Below are 21711 nucleotides of genomic sequence, written 5' to 3'. Positions count from 1 at the left end.
AAATCAGATTTACCTAATTTCTATCAGCATGTTAAATGTGAAACCAGAGGGGGAAAAAAACTGTAGACCACCTTTACTGCATACACAGAGACACGTACTAAGCTCTCCCTCGCCCTCCATTTGGCAAATCTGACCATAATTATATCCTCCCAATTCCTGTTTACAAGCAAAAACTAAAGCAGGAAGCACCAGTGACTCGGTCAATAACAAAGTGGTCAGATGAAGCAGATGAGGGAGAGCAGTCCATATCCAGACTTTCTCTGTTACCTCAAGTACTCATTAACTCTGCATCAGTCATGGACAGAAACTTCTGAGACACAGTATTAATGATGAACACCCGGAGGTTCACTGGTAAGCCACATTTGCCTCGGGATCCATCCCAGTTGGTATTCTGTGTCCACTTGTGGTATATCTCTTCAGTTACACATCCTTGGTCCTTGCTGTGCCTGGTGAGCAGTTTGTCAAGTTCTGTTGTCAGAAGTGGAATGGAAATGTCAGGGTGAACCGACGACCTGACGTATGTTGACTCTGCCTGTCGGAGGTGGAGTTCCAGAGCTCACAGGTGTGCCTGGCATGGATTGTGACTCCATCTCGTTCCTCGCCCTCTTCAACATGGGACCAACACATTACATGTTGCATTTATATTTTTGTTCAGTAGTTATATACTTTAGTCCAGGACTAGGCAAATTATGTGTTTTGGAAACTGGCCCTATATAAATAGAGCATCTCTGTTGAACATGTTTCATAGTCCAGGACTAGGCTTAATCTACTGTATGTCCAACAAACCAACCTATATTGTTTTACCCACATATATCATTCTTCATTGTTGCGTCTGCTTATACATACAGGTTGCCCAGGTGTGTGGGCTGCATATTTCCTCTACCCAATCTCCTCTAACCAATAATAGCTCATCTGTCTCAGCTAATCTATCTGTGCTCCTGAGCGGCACAGTGGTCTAAGGCACTGCATTTCTGTGCAAGAGGTGTCAATACAGTCCCTGGTTGAAATCCAGGCTGTATCACATCTGGCTGTGATTGGGAGTCCCATAGGGCAGTGCACAATTGGCCCAGTGTCATCTGGGTTTGGCTGGGATAGGCCATCATTGTAAATAAGAATTTGTTCTGAACTGACTTGCCAAGTAAAATAAACATTTATTTAAAAAATAGCTGCACCACTGCGTCAACCACACGGGCTAGCGTAGCCTAGATTCCTGTTTACACCCTCCATCAATAATTCACTGTATTCCTTTAGGATCCCTGCTATAACTCCCTTCTTCCCCACTAGCTCTCGTCTCTTTCGCTGCTATCTCAGATTAGGTGTTTTGGGGGAGGTAGAGTGGTTTTCTCGTTAATTATTTACTGACCCACCGATGTCTCTTGATTTGTTTTGGTTGTCTTGGCCTGTTGCTTTTCGTAAGGAAGGGCCCCAATGCACAGAGGTTTGTAATGTGTTGCATAGTCAGGCCGCTTGTCTCGCCGAAGTTATAGTACCTCCACAGTTGATCTGTGGGGGAATGCATGTGCCTTCAGCTATGTTGGGCACACCCATAAGTGTTGAAAATATTAACGTGGGCACCATCATGAGTGGTAAAAATACACAGATGTCAACACTGTACCACACCACTTTCTTTCCCAAATTATAGTCTACAGTATGTCTAACTTGATCCCTCGATATTGTGATAGTACAGTAGCTTTATCTTTTATAATTGACCATTTCCCAAGATCCCCCATTCATTTACAAACAAAATGTTAATGGTTCTCTATCTCTATTTCCCAGAACGCGCTTGAGGTCAGGGGCAGCTTCACATCAATTTAGTGCCGGCTTGATTCAATCACTGTGGTCAGTGGTGGTCAACGGACACAAGAATACATTGACAGTGAGAGCTTTCTCACTTAGAGGTGAATAATTGTCAATAGAAGCCATCGTGTGGAGTTGTGGCTGCCTTCATTGGCAATGAAGAGCTCTTTCAATTATGGTCAGTGCTTTGGTCAGGGCTGTATGAAGCCATTGTATGGAGTCTGGTGTGGGTAGCATGGAGGAATCCTATAGCAGTGTCAATGAAGGGTGTGCCTTGCTACACTAACAAATTGCTAGGTTAAAAGCTACCCAGTGATGGGTAAATAGTGGACAGAACACACTTTGGGTTATTTTTTTACTAGCCAGTTGGGTCACTGAGCTATGCACCACTGGGTCAGATCAGAAGACTGGAGGTGTGGCTTAGTAGGGGCGTGGCTTTCAGATTGTTCTTTTTGGCCACCTGTGAGATTAAATGTCATTCCGGTTAATCTGTTCTGTTGTATTGCCAACAAGTGTTATGGTTGAGTGCTGACACTTTTGTTGCCCCATTGGGGGCAGCTCTTCCCCCCATTACTATTATTTATGCCACATGTCTTCTGCAATTCGTCCTCCTCACTTTGTCTTTCTTAATCTCTTGCTCTCTCGCCTTCTCTCTAACGCCTTAAATCTCTCTCCTCATTAATATCATTCTGGTTAACTATATCCCCCCCTTCTATCCCTCTTTTTCGGGTTTCCCCAAATCTTAAAACAATTTGTAAATTCATCCACCTGTTTATTTATTGCATATTACATTTTCAAAGTAACCATACATCATAGAGTATAGCTTTGGGAAAAGGCCAACCTCTCTGAAAGGGCAAGCTCTCAACAATGTCTGGGTGAAACTGAACAGTTTCTTCCTATACTGTGTTTGGTTTGTAATGGTGAGAATGTGATAGACTGTGTCTGCCTTTAGTGAGTTGGTGAGATTAATAGACAGATTCTGACCTAAGATCTGCGTCAAGGGGCAACTTCCCCCTACACCTACAGTAATATTGTGACATACCTGTGTTGGAAACGGAATTCTCCTGCTTGCATTTCCCTTTGGTGACTGATACATCATCGATGGCAATGTCGCCTTCGTAGCCCGATCCCCGAATGGCCTGAAACACCACCTGGACAGGGAAAGAGAAAAACAGACTTTAAAAAGAGAATAACTTGGCTTTCCATAGAAAATGGACTTCCACTTGCATTGCCAATACCACCAAAGTATTGTGCCAAATTGCAGCCAAGAATTACATAGACCTACAAGTGATTTACCACTCAGAATAATGTTTTTATTTTATAATTATTTTTACATTTTGTCACTTTCCAAAACCCTATCCTCACTTCTCTCTTTACAACAACATGAAAAAGAGTGACAGAGTTTACTCTAAGGCCATGTTATGAAGCCATTTGAAAAAATAACAAACGTCCTAAAATAAAACGAGGCCAGATATTGTGGCGTAAGCAATGGGCAGTGGCTTATATACCCTGGCCACCTGTTAGGAAAAGTTTCAGTTCGGCTCTCCATTTTTACCCAGAAGACATTGGTTTTGATTGACAGCTTAATTACTGTGGAAAGTTGTAGCCCCAAACCCCATCGCACCGAGCTAATCAAAGATAGAGCGTATTACATTTGGAGAAAATAGGAAACAACACCAACCACCACAGCAACAACAAGGAGAGTACACTTTCATCCATAATAGCATTCACCTCAGACTGGTGGGTAATCCATTGTTAATTCTCTTAATGAGAAAACAAAACAGGGATACTGCATATCCATGGCGAATGATTGCGGCATATTGAGTGTGAGGCAACGTGCACTCATTGGTGTTAGTGTATACTCTGGCTCGTGTGTGTTAGAGTGCCTCGATATTTCTGTGCGTGTCCATTTTTAAACTATCCATCGCTGTGAGTGTATGCTTCTTATGGTTGCATCCCTACAGGTTGCAATTAAGGCACCACAGGACAACCCCCGCCACGCGCACTCGTCCATATCAGGACAAAACGCCACACAGCCTCTTGGCCCACAGTTGACCAGGGGCTCATCAACTACCAGCTCTCTGACCACTCTCTCTTTTTTCCAATTTAGCAGAAAGGTGGACGGCGCGGCTATCTCGCTGCTATTCTCTAATTGGATCCCAGAATACACTCCTTTTGAACGAGGGACTCCTTTGAATAAATAAAGAATGCCTGGAGAGGAGGTTTTGACAGGGATGGAGGGAGTGAAGGGGTGAGACGCTGATAGATGTGAACGGTCTACTCGTTTGCGAGGGATCTTCATTTGACTTGTCCGCGAGGGGGAAGAAGGACGGAGGGGTGGCTAGGCTAATTGGCCAAAGGGCCGTGGTGGGCGGACAGGTGGTGTCGAGGAAAAGAGCCCATTCACACAATGTCCAATTATACTCAATGGTATTAGTCACACCGCTATAAATGCACACGAACACACACACACACCTCACACACCTTTGTCCTTGTGTGCATATGTGTGTGTGCTTGTGTGTCTAGTCGGCCAGGTCTTGCTATTCATTTTTATTCATGTGTTCACTTCCATAGCTCTTTCGCGTAAATCCCCTCATCTAATAGGCAGAGGCCAACGCTTGCCGACAGTACAAGCCTGATTTATTATAGGGCAGACAAGCCTTACCAGGGGCTGTGAATAGACACACACACACACACAGAAACACATGCACGCACACACACAAGCACCAACACAAATAAACACACACGCACTATGGCTACGAGAGAGAGAGCAAGAGAGGTGAAACGGAGAAGATTGAGAGAGACATGAGTGTGAAGAGAGGGGGAGAGGATTGAGAGGGAAGAGAAATAGAGAGATGGAAAGAGAGCTGCCAAGGCCCCATGAATTAAACAGCTATAAAGCTGTGTGTGCATGTGTGTTTGTGCACGTTTGTATGCCTTTGTCTATGTGGTGTGTGGTTGTTATTGATGTGTGTGGTTTATATTTGTAAAGATTGGGGTATCTGTGTGAGATTTTGAAAGCTTGTGTAAACATCTGTAAGTGGGGCTGTGTGCGTGTCTGTCTAAATTACTATGCTCTCCTCACTTTGTTTTCTCCTGCTGGAGGGGATACATGTGTAGCAGTAGAACAGGGCTGTCCCTAAAGTCTGGCTCAGCTCCCTATGACACACACCCACAGGCGCACACACACACACACAGGCTTGTGTGCATGCAGATACATGCACACTTTGCACACGCGCATGCACAGGAAATTTGCAAGTGTTGGTGTTAAGGTAAAAAGTGTTGTGAGTGTTATAACTGAGTGTTGATTCCAGTGGGGTTAACACCAGTGGGATTAACATTTTCACCACGCGGCGACGAAAATAAGTGTTATTTTATTCACAGTAGGATCAACACTGCGTGGCTTTGTTGTATTTCAGTTAACTCTCTCAGAGTGAAAAAGACATGAGAGGGTGCTCATTATCATTCCTCCCTGAATGCTGTGTTGCAGGTTGAGTTTTAGAATGTTCTAGTATCGATGTTTCTGCATGCACATTGATTCATTGATTATACTATACAAAAGGTACAACTTTTCTAAACTAATCCAATCTGTAATAGTGAAGGGTCGTTCGCGAACGACCAGCTCTTTTTGAACGCATCTTTTTGATGAACGTCAGGAACCGAATCCCATCAGTGAGACACGTACATTTGGATACTGCTACCACTGCTTTTTGAGCTCAAAACAAGGCGTTTCTGCAGATAAGTTACAAAATAATTCTCTAAAGAGGGTGAATTCTCACTGCAGAAACAATAAATAACATGGAGAGTGCGTCTGGACCGTACTGATTTTTTTTCATTGCGTAAAAAAAAGAAAAGGCATTATAATTGTGAGAATGTCTAATAATTTGGCCAGGTCAAAATGTATTTGAACAACGTTTCACGATCTACCTACCTTTTGGGATATACATTGGTTCTAGGTCGATTTTGAAGCATCATTAACTAAGAGCTGTTTGGGAGCCACTCTTTTACGTGAATGTAGCAAAATGAGTCGGCTCACAGAAAAGACTCGGAACTCTCATCACTAATCTGTAAGGGGTTGGACCTATTGCACCTTTTACAGAGATGGTTGTTCCAGTTTAGATGGTTTAGGTAGTATTGTTTGCCAAGTCCTTGACCATAGCAATCGATCCGAATGCATGTTGTGGGTGATAAATGATTCCCAATGTTTGATATTGTTTGCAGTTGATGTTCTTCTTTAATAACACAGACCACAAAGCAAATCAGGGGGAAGAAAATTGGTTTATTCAAATAGGACAAATCACTCCCCTGTTCTCAGTGATGCTCTCCAATGATTCTCTCCTGTGATTCTCTCCACAGAACAAAGGGACAGGATGTAGTTTATAACCCAGCCCTAGCCTGTGGTTGACCAATTAGAATTTATTGGGCCAATGGCCAAATAAAAATAAATAATTCTACTATTATTCTGACATTTCACATTCTTAAAATAAAGTGGTGATCCTAACTGACCTAAGACAGGGAATTTTAGAATTAGAATTAAATGTCAGGAATTGTGAAAAACTGAGTTTAAATGGATTTGGCTAAGGTGTATGTAAACTTCCGACTTCAACTGCACATATGAGATGAGTAATGCAAGATATGTAAAGTGACTAGTGTACCATTTATTAAAGTGGCCAATAATTTTAAGTCTGTGTATATAGGCTGCAGCCTCTCTGTGCTAGTGATGGCTATTTAACAGTCTGATGGCCATTTAGATATACACTGTTTTTCAGTCTCTCTGTCCCAGAGCCCTCACCTCCTCTCTGTAGGCTGTCTCGTCATTGTTGGTAATCAAGCCCACTACTGTTGTGTCGTCTGCAAACTTGATGATTGAGTTGGCGGCGTGCTTGGCCATGCAGTCGTGGGTGAACAAGCAGTACAGGAGAGGGCTGAGCACGCACCCTTGTGGGGCCCCAGTGTAGAGGATCAGCGAAGTGGAGGTGTTGTTTCCTACCTTCACCACCTGGGGTGGCCCCTCAGGAAGTCCAGGACCAAGTTGCACAGGGCGGGGTTCGGACGCAGGGCCTCGAGCTTAAATATGAACTTGGAGGGTAATATAGTGTTGAATGCTGAGCTATAGTCAATGAGCAACATTCTAACATAGGTATTCCTCTTGTCCAGATGGGATAGGGCAGTGTGTAGCGTGATGCCGATTGCATCGTCTGTGGACATATTGGGGCGGTAAGCAAATTGAAGTGGGTCTAGGGTGACAGGTAAGATGGAGGTGATATGATCCTTGACTGGTCTCTCATTTAGTTCTCTCATTTAGTTCAGTTACCTTTGTATTCTTGGGTACAGGAACAATGGTGGGGACAGCAGACTGGGATAGGGAGAGACTGAATATGTCCGTAAACACACCAGCCAGCTGGTCTGCACATGCTCTGAGGACGCGGCTAGGGATGCCTTCTGGGCCCGCAGCCTTGCTAGGGTTAACACGTTTAAATGTCTTACTCACATCGGCCACGGAGAAGGAGAACCCACAGTTCTAGGTAGTGGGCCGCGTCATTGGCACTGTGTTATCCTCAAAGTGGGCAGAGAAGGTGTTTAGCTTGTCCGGAAGCAAGACGTAGGTGTTCGCGACATGGCTAGTTTTTCTTTTGTAGTCTGTGATTGTCTGTAGACCCTCCCACATACGTCTCGTGTCTGAGCCGGTGAATTGCGACTCAACTTTGTCTCTATACTGACGTTTTGCCTGCTTGATTGCCTTGCGGAAGGAATGACTACTCTGTTTGTATTCTGCCATATTCCAACTAGCAGGTTGCTGACTGGCAAACCAATATGTGCATGTTCCTCTACTGTAAATACACACATTCAAACACATGTGTACACATACATAAGAGCCGTATATCCAAACTCTTACAATGACCCAGATAAAACACAGATGTACACACACACACACATATACACACACAAACACACACATGCGCGCACACACACACACACACGCTATATAGACTTGACTCAGCACAAACGGGGGACCTGGGGAGATGAGATGGAGCCCTGAGCGGTAATCACTGCACACTACACACACCGCACACTGAGTCAGCGCTTCAGCACGCCTGACCTCCATAGGGATGAGTGGGAGTAAAGTGCAACTGAGGCTCCTGTGGAGCCGAGTGGACCTCCATAGCGTGCCAACCAGGAATATCAGGCTTACTCATGACCAGGGATGGGCAGGACGACTGCATTTGGTAAAACATATTTACATTTTTGCAAATCTTTGGTATTTGTTTTTGTTTACAAATCACTTTATTTTGTACAATAAAGCACTGAACATTCTGTGGATTACCCATTCTCATCATAAATCATCGGCGTCCTGTAAAAACCTTGGGTAAAACTTTATTTGGACAATCCGGACTATCCAAATAACGTGTGAGCAAACCTTGTGTCAGAATTGTTTTTGATTTCATTTTTTACATTAGTAGTCATCGCCCTACAATGTGCTGTGAAAGTTTCTCGACTCTCAAGTTCGAGAAAACTTTCAAATGAATGTTTTTCCAGAATGCCGATTGAATCTAAAGCAGTCATTGGAATATTTTGTCAATAAGGTACATTTTTGTCCAGGCATGCTCGTGGACGGCCTTACCTGGAAGGGTCCGCTGGGGTTGACAATGATGTTGGCCTGGTTCCAGTCAGGACCCTGGTTCCCAATCAGGCTCCAGACCTTAGTGTCCACAGAGGCGATGCTCTTCACCCTCAGCCACACGTCCAGGGTACCTACATGTTGGGGTAGAGAGGGGAGAACAGAGCTTATTGAGAGGCTTTGGAGGGGGGTTTGGGTGTCTGTGTGTGTGTGTGTGTGTGTGTGTGAGGGGTCTTGTTCTTCTATCCTTGTGGGGACATTTCCCACATCCCCACGAGGACAAAGGCTATCTTAAAATTAGGAGTTAGGGCAAGGGTTACAATTAGGGTTAGGGGTTAGGGAAAATAGAAAAAAAAAGGCTAGAAAAATCAAGCGATGCTCGAGAAAACTTGTGTTCAGTTTCTGTCTATTTTCACTGTTGTGTTTTGTACCCCAATCTAAGTTTATTAGATGTAAGTTTATTAGAAGTTAATTTTCCTTTTCTGCTGAGAGCACTTTCCTTTGTTTCTGCGCCCTGCCTAGATTTGAGACTGAATAATATATTGGGTTCTCTTAAGCACAAGTAGTAGCGGTAATTCAATGGATACGTTAGGTTGGCTGTCTCCCTGGCTTAATGCTCCCCACCCACTTCACAGGAGAGCCATTTGAACGTAACCTTTTTTTAGTCAAAATGATTTTCTTCTTCTGAAATGCCATCTTTCATGTGCCTTAATAACAAACTTGTATGCCGTCTGTAAATACGAATACAATTGTAAAATTACGAACTTAGCACCCGATGTCACAGGAAGGCCAAAAAGATAATCAAGGACAACAACCTGCCTGTTCACACCACTACCATCCAGAAGGCGAGTTCAGTACAAGTGCATCAAAGCCGAGACACTGTAAAACAGCTTGTGAGAGGCTGCTGCCTACATTGAGACCCAATCACTGGCCACTTTAATAAATGGATCACTAGTCACTTTATACAATGCCATTTTAATAATGTTTACCTATCTAACATTACTCATGTCATATGTATATACTGTATTTTATACCGGTTGGGATGGTGTTCTTCGGCTTACAAGCCTCCCCCTTTTTCCTCCAAACATAACGATGGTCATTATGGCCAAACAGTTCTATTTTTGTTTCATCAGACCAGAGGACATTTCTCCAAAAAGTACAATCTTTGTCCCCATATGCAGTTGCAAACCGTAGTCTGGCTTTTTTATGGCGGTTTTGGAGCAGTGTCTTCTTCCTTGCTTAGCGGACTTTCAGGTTATATCCATATAGGACTGGTTTTACTGTGGATATAGTGTCAAGTTCCTGACCTGTTTTCTGTTAGTTTTGTATGTGTTAGCTGGTCAGGACGTGAGTTTGGATGGGCAGTCTATGTTTTCTGTTTCTATGTTGGTTTAAAGGGTGACCTGATATGGCTCTCAATTAGAGGCAGGGGGTTGTCATTTCCTCTGATTGAGAGTCATATTAAGGTAGGTGTTTTCACACTGTTTGTTGTGGGTGGTTGTTTCCTGTGTCAGTGTTTGTTGCACCATACGGGACTGTATCGTGAGTTCGTTTTGTTTGTAGTCAGTACTTGTTCGTTCGTTCTTCGTTACGTGTAAGTTCGTCGTCCAGGTCTGTCTACTTCGTTTGTTGTTTTTGTAGTTTGTTTAAGAGTATTTCGTTTCGTCTTTGTCTTGTTAAATAAATATTATGTCTAACTCCAACGCTGCATTTTGGTCCTCAAATCCCTACTCCTCCTCTTCGTATGAAGAGGAGGAGGAACTTCGTTACATATAGATACTTTTGTACCTGTTTCCTCCAGCATCTTCACAAGGTCCTTTGCTGTTGTTCTGGGATTGATTTGCACTTTTCGCACCAAAGTACGTTCATCTCTAGGAGACAGAACGCGTCTACTTCCTGAGCGGTAGACAGCTGCGTGGTCCCATGGTGTTAATACCTGCGTACTATTGTTTGTAAAGATGAACGTGGTACCTTCAGGCATTTGGAAATTGCTCCCAACAATGATGTCAAGCAAAGAGGCACTGAGTTTGAAGGTAGGCCTTGAAATACATCCACAGGTAGACCTCCAATTGACTCAAATTATGTCAATTAGCCTATTAGAAGCTTCTAAAGCCATGACATCATTTTCTGCAATTCTCCAAGTTGTTTAAAGGCACAGTCAACTTCGTGTAACTTCAGACCCACTGGAATTTGTCTGTAAATAATTGTTGGAAAAGTGACTTGTGTCATGCACAAAGTTGATGTCCTAACCGACCTGCCAAAAACTATAGTTTGTTAACAAGACATTTGTGGAGTGGTTGAAAAACGAGTTTTAATGACTCCAACCTAAGTGTATGTAAACTTCGCTACTGTTATTGTACTGCTGCTCTTTAATTATTTTTAATAAAACATTTTAATTAATCTATATTTTATTTAACACTTCTTTTTCTTAAAACTGCATTGTTGGTGAAGGGCTTGTAAGTAAGCATTTCACTGTAAGGTCTACACCTGTTGTATTCGGCGCATGTAACCAATACAATTTGATTTAATCAAGAAACAACTTGACAGAGCTTCAATAATTTTTTTTATAGAATAATGTGCAAATATTGTACAATCAAGGTCTTGACGCTAGGGGTCAGATTTATTTTTTTAATTTTTGTAAATAACATTCCCAAGGTAAACGGACTATTTCTCAGGTCCAGATCGTAGAATATGCATATAATTTACAGATTAGGATAGAAAACACTCCAAAGTTTCCAAAACTGTCAAAATATTGTCTGTGACTATAACAAAACTGAATATGTCACCCGGAAGTGATTTTTTTTTATTTATTTTTTTTATCTGTGTTTCATTTCCCGTCTTTCTTCCATTTAAAGGGGTATAAACCAGATTCCGTTTCCAAAGGCTTCCTCGGGCTGTGACCAGGCTTTAGACATAGTTTCAGGCTTTTATTTTGAAAAATGAGCGAGATTTTTCAAAACTAGTCAGGTGTCCTTTGATTAGTTCCTGCGAGCGAGAGGGGTAGCTCTCCATTTTCTTTCTCTCTTTTATTGAATAGGTTACGGTCCGGTTGAAATATTATCGATTACGTATGTTAAAAACAACCTGAGGATTGATTATAAAAAACATTTGACATGTTTCTACGAACATTACAGATACTTTTTGGAATTTTCGTTGAACGGAACGAGGCTGTGGTTTTCCTAATATAACGCGCAACCCAAATGGCATAGTTTTGTTATTAAAGTAATATTTATCGAACAAAAATAACATTTATTGTGTAACTGGGAGTCTCGTGAGTGCAAACATCCGTTCACCCGACCTAGAATACCTCACAATCAAATGCCAACCGTATTACCTCCCAAGAGAATTCTCTTCGGTTATAGTCACAGCTGTGTATATTCCACATTGCGCACACCAACATTTTGTTTTCAGACAAGCTAAACACCTTCTTCTCCCGCTTTGAGGATAACACAGTGCCACCAACGCGGCCCGCTAGCAAGGACTGTGGGCTCTCCTTCTCCGTGATCGACGTGAGTAAGACATTTAAGCGTGTTAACCCTCTCAAAGCTGCCGGCCCAAACTGCATCCCTAGCCGCGCCTTCAGAGCATGCGCAGACCAGCTGGCTGGAGTGTTTACAGACATGTTCAATCTCTCCCTATCCCAGTCTACTGTCCCCACATGCTTCAAGATGGCCACCATTGTTCATGTACCCAAGAAAGCAAAGGTAACTGAACTAAATGACTTTCGCCCCGTAGCACTCACTTCTGACATCATGAAGTGCTTTGAGAGACTAGTCAAGGATCATATCAACTCTTTTTTACCTGACACCCTAGACCCACATCAATTTGCTTACCGCCCCAATAGATTCACAGACGATGCAATCGCCATCGCATTGCACGCTGCCCTAGCCCATCTGGACAAGAGAAATACCTATGTAAGAATGCTGTTCATTGACTATAGGTCAGCATAGTACCCTCCAAGCTCATCATTAAGCTTGGGGCCCTGGGTCTGAACCCCACCCTGTGGAACTGGGTCCTGGACTTCCTGACGGGCCGCCCCCAGGTGGTGAAGGTAGGAAGCAACAGCTTCACTTTGCTGATCCTCAACAATGGGGCCCCACAAGGGTGTGTGCTCAGCCCCCTTCTGTACTCCCTGTCCACCCATGACTGCGTGGCCACGTACGCCTCCAACTCAATCATCAAGTTTGCAGAAGACACAACAGTAGTAGGCTTGATTACCAAAAATGACGAGACAGCCTAAAGGGAGGAGGTGAGGGCCCTAGGAGTGTGGTGTCAGGAAATTAACCTTTCATGCAACGTCAACAAAACAAAGGAGCTGATCGTGGACTTCAGGAAACAGGGAGGGAGCACCCCCCTATCCACATCGATGGGACCGCAGTGGAGAAGGTGGAAAGCTTCAAGTTCCTCGGCGTACAAACTGAAATGGTCCACCCACACAGACGGTGTGGTGAAAAAGGCACAACAGCGCCTCTTCAACCTCAGGAAGCTGAAGAACTTTGGCTTGGCACCTAAAACCCTCACAAATTTTACAGATTGAGAGCATCCTGTCAGGCTGTATCACCACCTGGTACGGCAACTGCACCGCCCGAGCTAGAAACACAAGCATTTCTCTACACACGCAAAAACATCTGCTAAACACATGTATGTGACCAATACAATTTGATTTGATTTTGGGTGTAAATGGATGAGAAAAATGGCTGTATTTACTTAAATTAGTTAAGAGAATATAATGTAACCATTGGTGTATAAAAATTTGATTTAGGGTGATGTCACCCTGTCTTTGTAATAATCCCGCCTCCTGAATCCAAGTATTTGACGTGGGGGAGGGGACCAGTAACTTTATGATCAAACTTTATCAATGTAGAAGCAACATTTTTCATACTTTGGTCATCATACTTTGATCTGGTTTTATCCAAATATCGTCACATTTCATGAAAAACATGATTTATGACTGTTGAACCCCTCCCATGGTGGTTGGTTGTTGGAGTGTGTCTGAAAACCAAGTGTGACTTAGCATATTCATTGGTTAACTTTGACCTATCCTGGCATGTTGGTCTGATGAGTGTCTGATTGACAACTCCATTAGAACTGAGCTCCTCATCTCAGTCATTTCTGTGGTAGTCTACATTCTGATTATCTACCCTTTTCCCAAAGAGTGCACTCATTCACTCCCCCCTTATGGATTTAAAGGGTCGAAAAATCCAAGGACCGGTAAGGACCAATCTAATGCTTTTGAATGCATGGGGTGAGTGAATGAGTACACACTTTTGGAGAAGTGTAGAGACTTGGACTGAGTCTCTGCAGTTCAATTTAGTACTCACTCACTCACTGGCTGAATCCCAGTGGCTGAATCTCAAATCTCTCCCTAATCAACTCATCATCAAGCTTTGATTATTTAAATCAGCTGTCTACTGCAAGGGTCAAACCAAAACTTCCACCCAGGGGGGACCCAGGACTGAGTGGTGTAGGGGCTAATTAGCCCTGGGTTTCCTAAACTCGGTCCTCGGGATTCCAAGGGGTGCACGTTTTGTCTTTTTGCCCTAGCACTACACAGCTGATTGAAATAATCAACTAATCATCAAGCTTTGATCATTTCAATCAGCTGTGTAGTGTCAGGGGGAAAAAACTATATATGCACCCCTTGGGGTGCAGAGGACCGAGTTTGGGAGACGCTGAATTAGACCCTTCGACAACCACTTTGGCCAAAGCCGGCAAGGCTGCAGGCGTCAGAGCGAAGTGCTATCCCGACACGCACCGCGGTATGTTTGAAGTTTGGCCCATTTGATTAAAGAAGTATGGAGAGGCGTGCCTAATTATATGTCACATGCATTTGTTTGATTTTGAGACTTTTGTAACAGATGAGACATATATTCCTTGTATCATATTGAGACATATGTAACAGACGAAATAACTCCCAAATGAAATGTTTAACTGTTACTGAGGTTTATATCTTGTAAAACAACAGGGGGATTTGTTAGTTTGAATTTCATGTTCATTTAATTATTATTTAAAAGTGGAACATCATTCAAGTCACGAGTGTGTCCCATAGTTGATGGGTTTATTGATCCCCTCGCCACTCTCTGGAAGTTACCCTCTGAGTTTCGTCAGCAACACCTGACAATGGAGGGCCCTCTGAGCGACTTGGTAGAGGAGAGGGGGTGGTTTAGGATTCACAGACTCACTCACTGCCTCCCTCTATCAGATTTCAGATAAGACCCAAGTGCAGACTGTGTTGAAGTAACAATGTTTATTGCAACAACAGCGGCCGGCAAACGACAGGTCAAGCCAGGCAGGGGTCGATAATCCAGAGTAGTGGGGCCAAGGTACAGGACGGCAGGCAGGCCAAGGGTCAGGTCACGCAAAGGTTGGTAATCCAGAGTAGGGGCAAAGGCACAGGACGGCTCAGAGTCAGGACAGGCAAGGGTCAAAACCAGGAGGACGAGAAAAAGAGAGACTGGGGAAAAGCAGGAGCTGAGACAAAACGCTGGTTGACTTGAACAAACAAGACAAACTGGCCCAGACAGACAGAAAACACAGGTATAAATACCCAGGGGATAAGTGGGTAAGATGGGTGACTTCTACACCGTGCTTCTACACTTGCATTGCTTGCTGTTTGGGGTTTTAGGCTGGGTTTCTGTACAGCACTTTGAGATATCAGCTGATGTACGAAGGGCTATATAAATAAATTTGATTTGATTTTGATTTGACTTCGAGGGGGGTGGAGACAGGTAAAACAAATCAGGTGACACCCTCACACACTCACTTAATCCTCTATCTGTCTGTCTTTCTCCCTCTCTCGCTCTATCCTCACTCTCCCTATTAATTACCCATAAGCCATGTTTCTGTGTCTCCCGCCCCCTCATTTTCCCTCTTTGGGCTCAGCGGCAGCATTAAACAACATTTAATGAGCTTTGGATCCATAAAAAAAATTGTACGGGTCTGGTTAGCCCAGAGAGAGAGAAAGAGGGACAGCAGCAGGACTGCCGAGGAATCATCAATGTTTATCACTTTTTGTTAACTTCTCTAGGATAGGTGGGACGGTAGCGTCCCACTTGGCCAAAATCCAGAAAAAATGTAGCGCGCCAATTTCAAATATATTACTATAAAAATCAATCTTTCATGAAATCACACATGAAAGACACCAAATTAAAGCTACACATGTTGTGAATCCAGCCAACATGTCTGATTTCAAAAAGGATTTACGGGGAAAGCACACCAAACAATTATATTAGCTCAGTACATAGCCACAGAAAAACACAGCCATTTTCCCAGCAAAAGTAGTGTAGTAGTAACAAAAACCATTAATAATAATTAATCACTAACCTTTGAACATCTTCATCAGATGACACTCATATGACATCATGTTACACAATACATTTATGTTTTGTTCGATAATGTGCATATTTATATCCACAAATCTCGGTTTACATTGGCGCCATGTTCAGAAATGCCTCCAATATCCGGAGTAATTACAGAGAGCCACGTCAAATAACAGAAATACTCATCATAAACTTTGATGAAAGATACATGTTTTACATATAATTAAAGATACACTTGTTCCTAATGCAACCGCTGTGTCAGATTTAAAAAAAACTTTACGTAAAAAGCACACCATGCAATAATCTGAGACGGTGCTCAGATGTAACATTTTTCCGCCATGTTGGAGTCAACAGAAATACAAAATTACATCATAAATATTCCCTTACCTTTGATTATCTTCATCAGAATGCAGTGCCAGGAATCCTAGTTCCACAATAAATCGTTGTTTTGTTCGATAATGTCCATTACTTATGTCCAATTAGCTAATTGTGCTAGCATGTGTAGTACACGTGTCCAAATGCAAACGTCGGACGAAAACTTCAAAAAGTTATATTCCAGGTCAAATAAACTGGTCAAACTTAGTAGAGAATCAATCTTCAGGATGTTGTTATCATTTATATCCAATAAGGTTCCAACCGGAGAATTCTTTTCAGTCTCTATAAGTAACGGAACGCAAGACGATATAATGAGGAAAGCGCGTGACCAAGAACTGGCACTCTGCCAGACCACTGACTCATTCCCCTCCCATCCGGTCCCACAACACAGCATAAGCTTCATTCCACGTTCTACTGACTGTTGACATCTAGTGGAAGGTGTATGAAGTGCAAACAGATCCATATATTACAGAGAATTGAATAAGCGATGACTTTAACAACGACCACTCTCAGAATTTTCACTTCCTGTTTGGATTTTTTCTCAGGTTTTTGCCTGCCATATGAGTTCTGTTATACTCACAGACATCATTCAAACAGTTTTAGACTTCAGAGTGTGTTCTATCCAATAGTAATAATAATATGCATATATTAGCGTGTGGGACAGAGTAGGAGGCAGTTCACTATGGGCACGAAATTCATCCAAAAGTGAAAATGCTGCCTCCTATACCAAAGAAGTTAATCGCCGCTTCTAAAATAGAGGGAGAGATGGAGGGGATGGAGAAAGAAGTGTGGAGAAAGAAAGAGGGAGGAGGAGGGACAAACAGGAATAGGAATTGGAGAGACAGATGAAGGAAAGAAAACCATGAGAGGGAGAGAAAGCGATGGAGAGAAAGAGAGCCTAGTTGCTATAGTGACACTCCCGCTGACACTCCCTCACCCCCCTCCTTCCTCCCCAGGAGCTGAATCGTTGCATTCCTCCAGCAGTTGTCAACACTATTAAGAGTCACTCAATTTGTTATCTAGCACTTCAGTTCCTGAGAAATGGGTTTTCTACAGATGAAATGCAGAATTGTTGTTATTATCATTAGCCATGTTGCATGCGGCTCGACACAGGCCTCGTGGGATTTCATATTCCTGCTGCCTGAAGGACACAGAGGATATGAATAGAACAGAGTAGCGATGATGCATATATATGGCCATCTCTTATGCTGAAATACTGCATATCATGGGATATCGTGACAAAGATTGAATAGGAGTGGGAGATTGGCAGAATGTGTGTGGCACAGCACCAGCATTTGTAACCTCTCTTGCCATGTGAATGGGGTGTCTGGCCACACAAGACTGTTGTCCATTGGCAGCTTGCCTTTAGGGGCCTGTTCTCACTTGTTATAATAATGTGTATCTTTACATTTTTGTCATTTAGCAGACACTCTTATCCAGAGCGACTTACAGTAGTGAGTGCATACCGTTTCATACTTTTTCAAACTGGTCCCCCATTGGAATCAAACCCGCAACCCTGGCGTTGCAAGCACCATGCTCTACCGACTGAGCCACACAGGACGTTTCTTCCTGTTCCCTTTGAACTTATTAACAAGGCCAGTAAAGAAGAAGTGTCAAGTTTCTCAGACGTTTTCAGACTTAGTAGCCTTACCAAGCGCTAAGTAATCAGCTGTAATCAGCAATCAAGGCCAGTATTCAATCCGAATTGCCGAAGATCCTCCATCTCAGCAGTGTTTACTTTGAATGCAGCAAAGGTGGGACCAAGTCACTATTATTCGAGTCACAAGGTTTGAGTCTCAAGGCGAGTCACAAGTTTTCAATTCAAGTCTCATGTCAAGTAATAAAAATTATCTATACATGCAACGACTTGTTCAACTACAAATCTTGTCTATTACCTATTACCAGACAGCCCTTTTCATTTATTTTATTTGAACACATTTTGATTAGCAAATGTAATTGTAAAATAGGGACCTTGTATCAGTTGTAAGGGCATGCAATCAGCAGAATGCAAGAGTGTAGATTTATTTACAGGTCTTGGTGATCCAATGGTGAAAGCGTCGTATCACACAAAATATACAAGTAGATTTAACAAATATACTCAAGAAATAGCCCAAAAGAAATAGCTTGTCCTTTCTGTACAGGCTCCCCTTGAGAAACCAAACCGAGTCTGTCTAACAGGAGATCAAACAGGTAGGCCTACAATAACATAAGCACTTTGCCCCCAGGACCATACAATTACCCAATTTGCAATTACAACTGACAAACTGGTTCTACAATGTAAAAAGCCATTTCCACATCCATTGTTACATTGGTACATTCATCTTAATCAGACAATGATTATTAATTATATTTCAACACCATTAATACATGGAACAAAGTTCAAAGTTCTAACTCAAAAGCGTGGAGCGCAGGTCACGTAGCCTTTTCAATGTGAACTGAGTCGAGCGCTCCCTTATTACGCACTACAAAAATGACAGGGACATACTGTACATAGGACACAGACACACGGAACTTGAAGATTACCCGGGAAATATGAACAAAGGAAACCATACATTGAATTAAATAAACACAACTTCTACTTGCAAACATTCATGTGCATGAATAAACATCGCACCCACTCAGAGGAGGGTAAGAAATGGTTGGATAAATTAAAATGTATCGTAGGCCAACCAAACATGAAATGAAATCAAATTTATCACATGCGCCGAATACAACAGGTTAAGACCTTAACCAACAACACAGTTTTAAGAAATATAAGTGTTAAGTAAAAAAATAGATAAGTAAAAAATGTTTGTAGAGCAGCAGTAAAATAACAGTAACAAGGCTATATCCATGGGGTACCGGTACAGAATAAATGTGCGGGGCACCGGTTAGTCGAGGTAATTGATGTAGGTTGAGTTAAAGTGACTAAGCATAGATAATAAACAGAGTAGCAGCAGCGTAAAAGATGGGGTGGGGGGACAGTGCAAATAGTCTGGGTAGCCATTTGATTAGCTGTTCAGGAGTCTTATGGCTTGGTGGTAGAAGCTGTTAAGAAGCCTTTTGGACCTAGACTTGGCGCTCCGGTACCACTTGCCGTGTGGTAGTAGAGAGAACACTCTATGACTAGTGACTCTATGACTACTCTTTGACAGTTTGTAGGGCCTTCCTCTGACACCGCCTGTTATAGAGGTCCTGGATGGCAGGAAACTTGGCCCCAGTGATGTACTGGGCCGTACACACTACCCTCTGTAGTGCCTTGTGGTCAGAGGCCGAGCAGTTGCCATACCAGGCAGCAGAGATGTTCTCAAGTCTTTGAGTCCAAGTCTCAAGTCTACCAACAGCTTTACGCTATGGAGGAACAACATACTCCATCATGGAAAGATCCGACTACCTCACAAAATAACTTTAACCCGACAAAAAAAAGAAAAACAGGTTCATTTACAGACACGGACGATTTACTTACCGTTGAAATAGAGGTTAGTGCTCTGGCTGAAATCCATGCAACACTGGAAAAGTTGTGTGAGGAGGCAGCAGGACTGAGGGGGAGTTTGGAGTTTAGCCATAGTGAAATTATCACGCTCCAAGGAGAGAACAAGGCACTCACAGCCAAGGTTAAAATCCACGATTCCAACTTGGATTGTCTACTCACGGAAAACAGGGTGATGAAGGAGTCGCTACTAGACATACAAAGTCGTAGCATGTGAGAAAATATTAATTTTTCTGGGATTCCTGAGGACGCATCCAATAATCTAGAGGGCGCGATCAGAGAATTCATGTGATCTGCCTTGAAACTTCCTATAGAGACTGTAAACAAGGTGGCTTTCCACCGAGTACACAGACTTGGAGCAACAAGACCAAGGGTCCCCGACCGATCATCGCAAAATTTGAACACTACCAACAAAAGGAGCTGATCAAAAGCAAGGGAAGGGAGCTTAAAGGGACCAAATTCGGTCTCAATGACCAATTTCCAAGGGAGATAAACGAACGTCGTAAGAGACTGTATCCGGTACAGAGGCAACAGAGGGAGAAGGGTAAGCGTGCCTTTCTCATTGTGGACAAACTCTTTATAGATGGACAGCTATTACGAGACAGCTCTATAACACCATGGCTGTACTAAATTCTACAGGAACCTCAGGTTACGAAAGAAAGAAAGTATGGGAACTGTAAAAATATCTGAACAGTATGAAGTGGATATGAACACACACGTACTCAATAACATGCTCGCTTACACATACGGACTTATACATACACACACACACACCTGATCTCACTCGCTCTCTTCTTTCACCTCTTCTCTCCCACTCTCACCTCTCTCTCTCTCTATTGTCGAGAACTGTTTTATAATTGAATATGTTTCTTGTTTATCTATCTTTTTTATGTATTTGTCTAAAAGTTTATATATGTTTACAACAAGCAGGGGGAAGATATCAGAATGGGGGCATTGGGGAATAATAACATTGTACGGAATACTTTTGTACTGTAGTGAAGCCGTCTCGAGTAATGCAAGGTCTCTTTCATGATCAGGTGAAACGTCAATTGCTATGGAAATGCTGGGATGTGTTTTTCAATTATGTTAAAGATAATTATGATGCAACCATGACGGTGATACGATATGGATAACAATTATCATCATGAATATTAAGGCTATACGCACTACATGTTACACACATAGACACTCAACCATGGAATAGCGGGGACTGTGAAGCAGCAAATACATAGGCTGTGGAGAGCCGACACAGCGGTGAAACTTCCAACAGACCAGAGCGGCGTCCGGATACTGGGGTGGAAGAAAATGTAGGTGGGCGTGGGTGCCCCAGTAGCTTATGTAGGTTTGCTACTTGCTTGCTAAGTGTAGCTACTTCGCTCCTGTAGTCCTCCGCAAGCAAGCAGTTGCTACATTGAAAGTCAGCGCGGTCCACATTGTCCCGGAACAAAGCAAAGTAAACGCAGCTCCTGCAACGCTGGAAACGTTCAATAGCGGCCTCCATTTAAGACCGCCGAGCCAGCTAAGCTAGCTTGGCTTTTGCGTCTCTCCCCCTATACGGAATCTGGCAGGATCCTGGGACAGATAGCAGTACTCACAGCAATTTAGCCCAACACAGCCGGAGGATTCAAATATAAAATAAAAGTATAGAAAAACACTGTCAGCTTTTAAACCGAGGTCTTTATTTCAGGTTTCAGCGTTCGACAGGTTTCAGTTTCGGCGTTCAACAGCGTTCAACAGCAACAAACATACATCGCGCTCTGATGACGTGTAACACTGGATCTATAGGACCTGGATCTATTGTACACCCAACCATTGTTGTAATGTTTTAAAATTGTATAACTGCCTTAACTTCTTGGAACTATAGGGGGTGCTGTTCCGCATTAGCATATTTTGGTCTCCAAATTAAACTGCCTCGTGCTAAATTCTTGATCGTACAATATGCATATTATTGTTATTATTGGATAGAAAACACTTTCTAGTTTCTATAGCCGTTGGAATTTTGTCTCTGAGTGGTACAGAACTATATCTACAGCACTTTTCATGACAGGGGTCAGATTTCAGAAATTTTTACCCCTGATCTGGAGTCTGTTTTTAAGGTGACAGTGAATGCTATGAAGAAACCGACACTGCCT

At 42.8% G+C, this 21711-nt stretch overlaps 1 protein-coding gene across 1 annotated transcript in view; it reads right to left on the bottom strand.

The window, feature by feature from the left end:
- LOC139530526 (MAM domain-containing glycosylphosphatidylinositol anchor protein 1-like) overlaps positions 1 to 21711 on the bottom strand; it is a 292852-nt gene that overhangs the window by 6978 nt on the left and 264163 nt on the right. Inside the window, exons 17-18 of the mRNA XM_071327017.1 lie at positions 8420 to 8550; positions 2840 to 2948 (exon numbers count right to left, since the gene is read on the bottom strand). Of these exons, the coding sequence (XP_071183118.1) occupies positions 2840 to 2948; positions 8420 to 8550 (240 nt within the window). The remainder of the gene's footprint in view (positions 1 to 2839; positions 2949 to 8419; positions 8551 to 21711) is intronic.

The sequence above is a fragment of the Salvelinus alpinus genome, chromosome 9, assembly GCF_045679555.1.
Source record: "Salvelinus alpinus chromosome 9, SLU_Salpinus.1, whole genome shotgun sequence".
NCBI lineage: Eukaryota > Metazoa > Chordata > Actinopteri > Salmoniformes > Salmonidae > Salvelinus > Salvelinus alpinus.
Note: the sequence above shows the minus strand (reverse complement) of the source record. Positions and strands in the feature narration are given on the sequence as shown.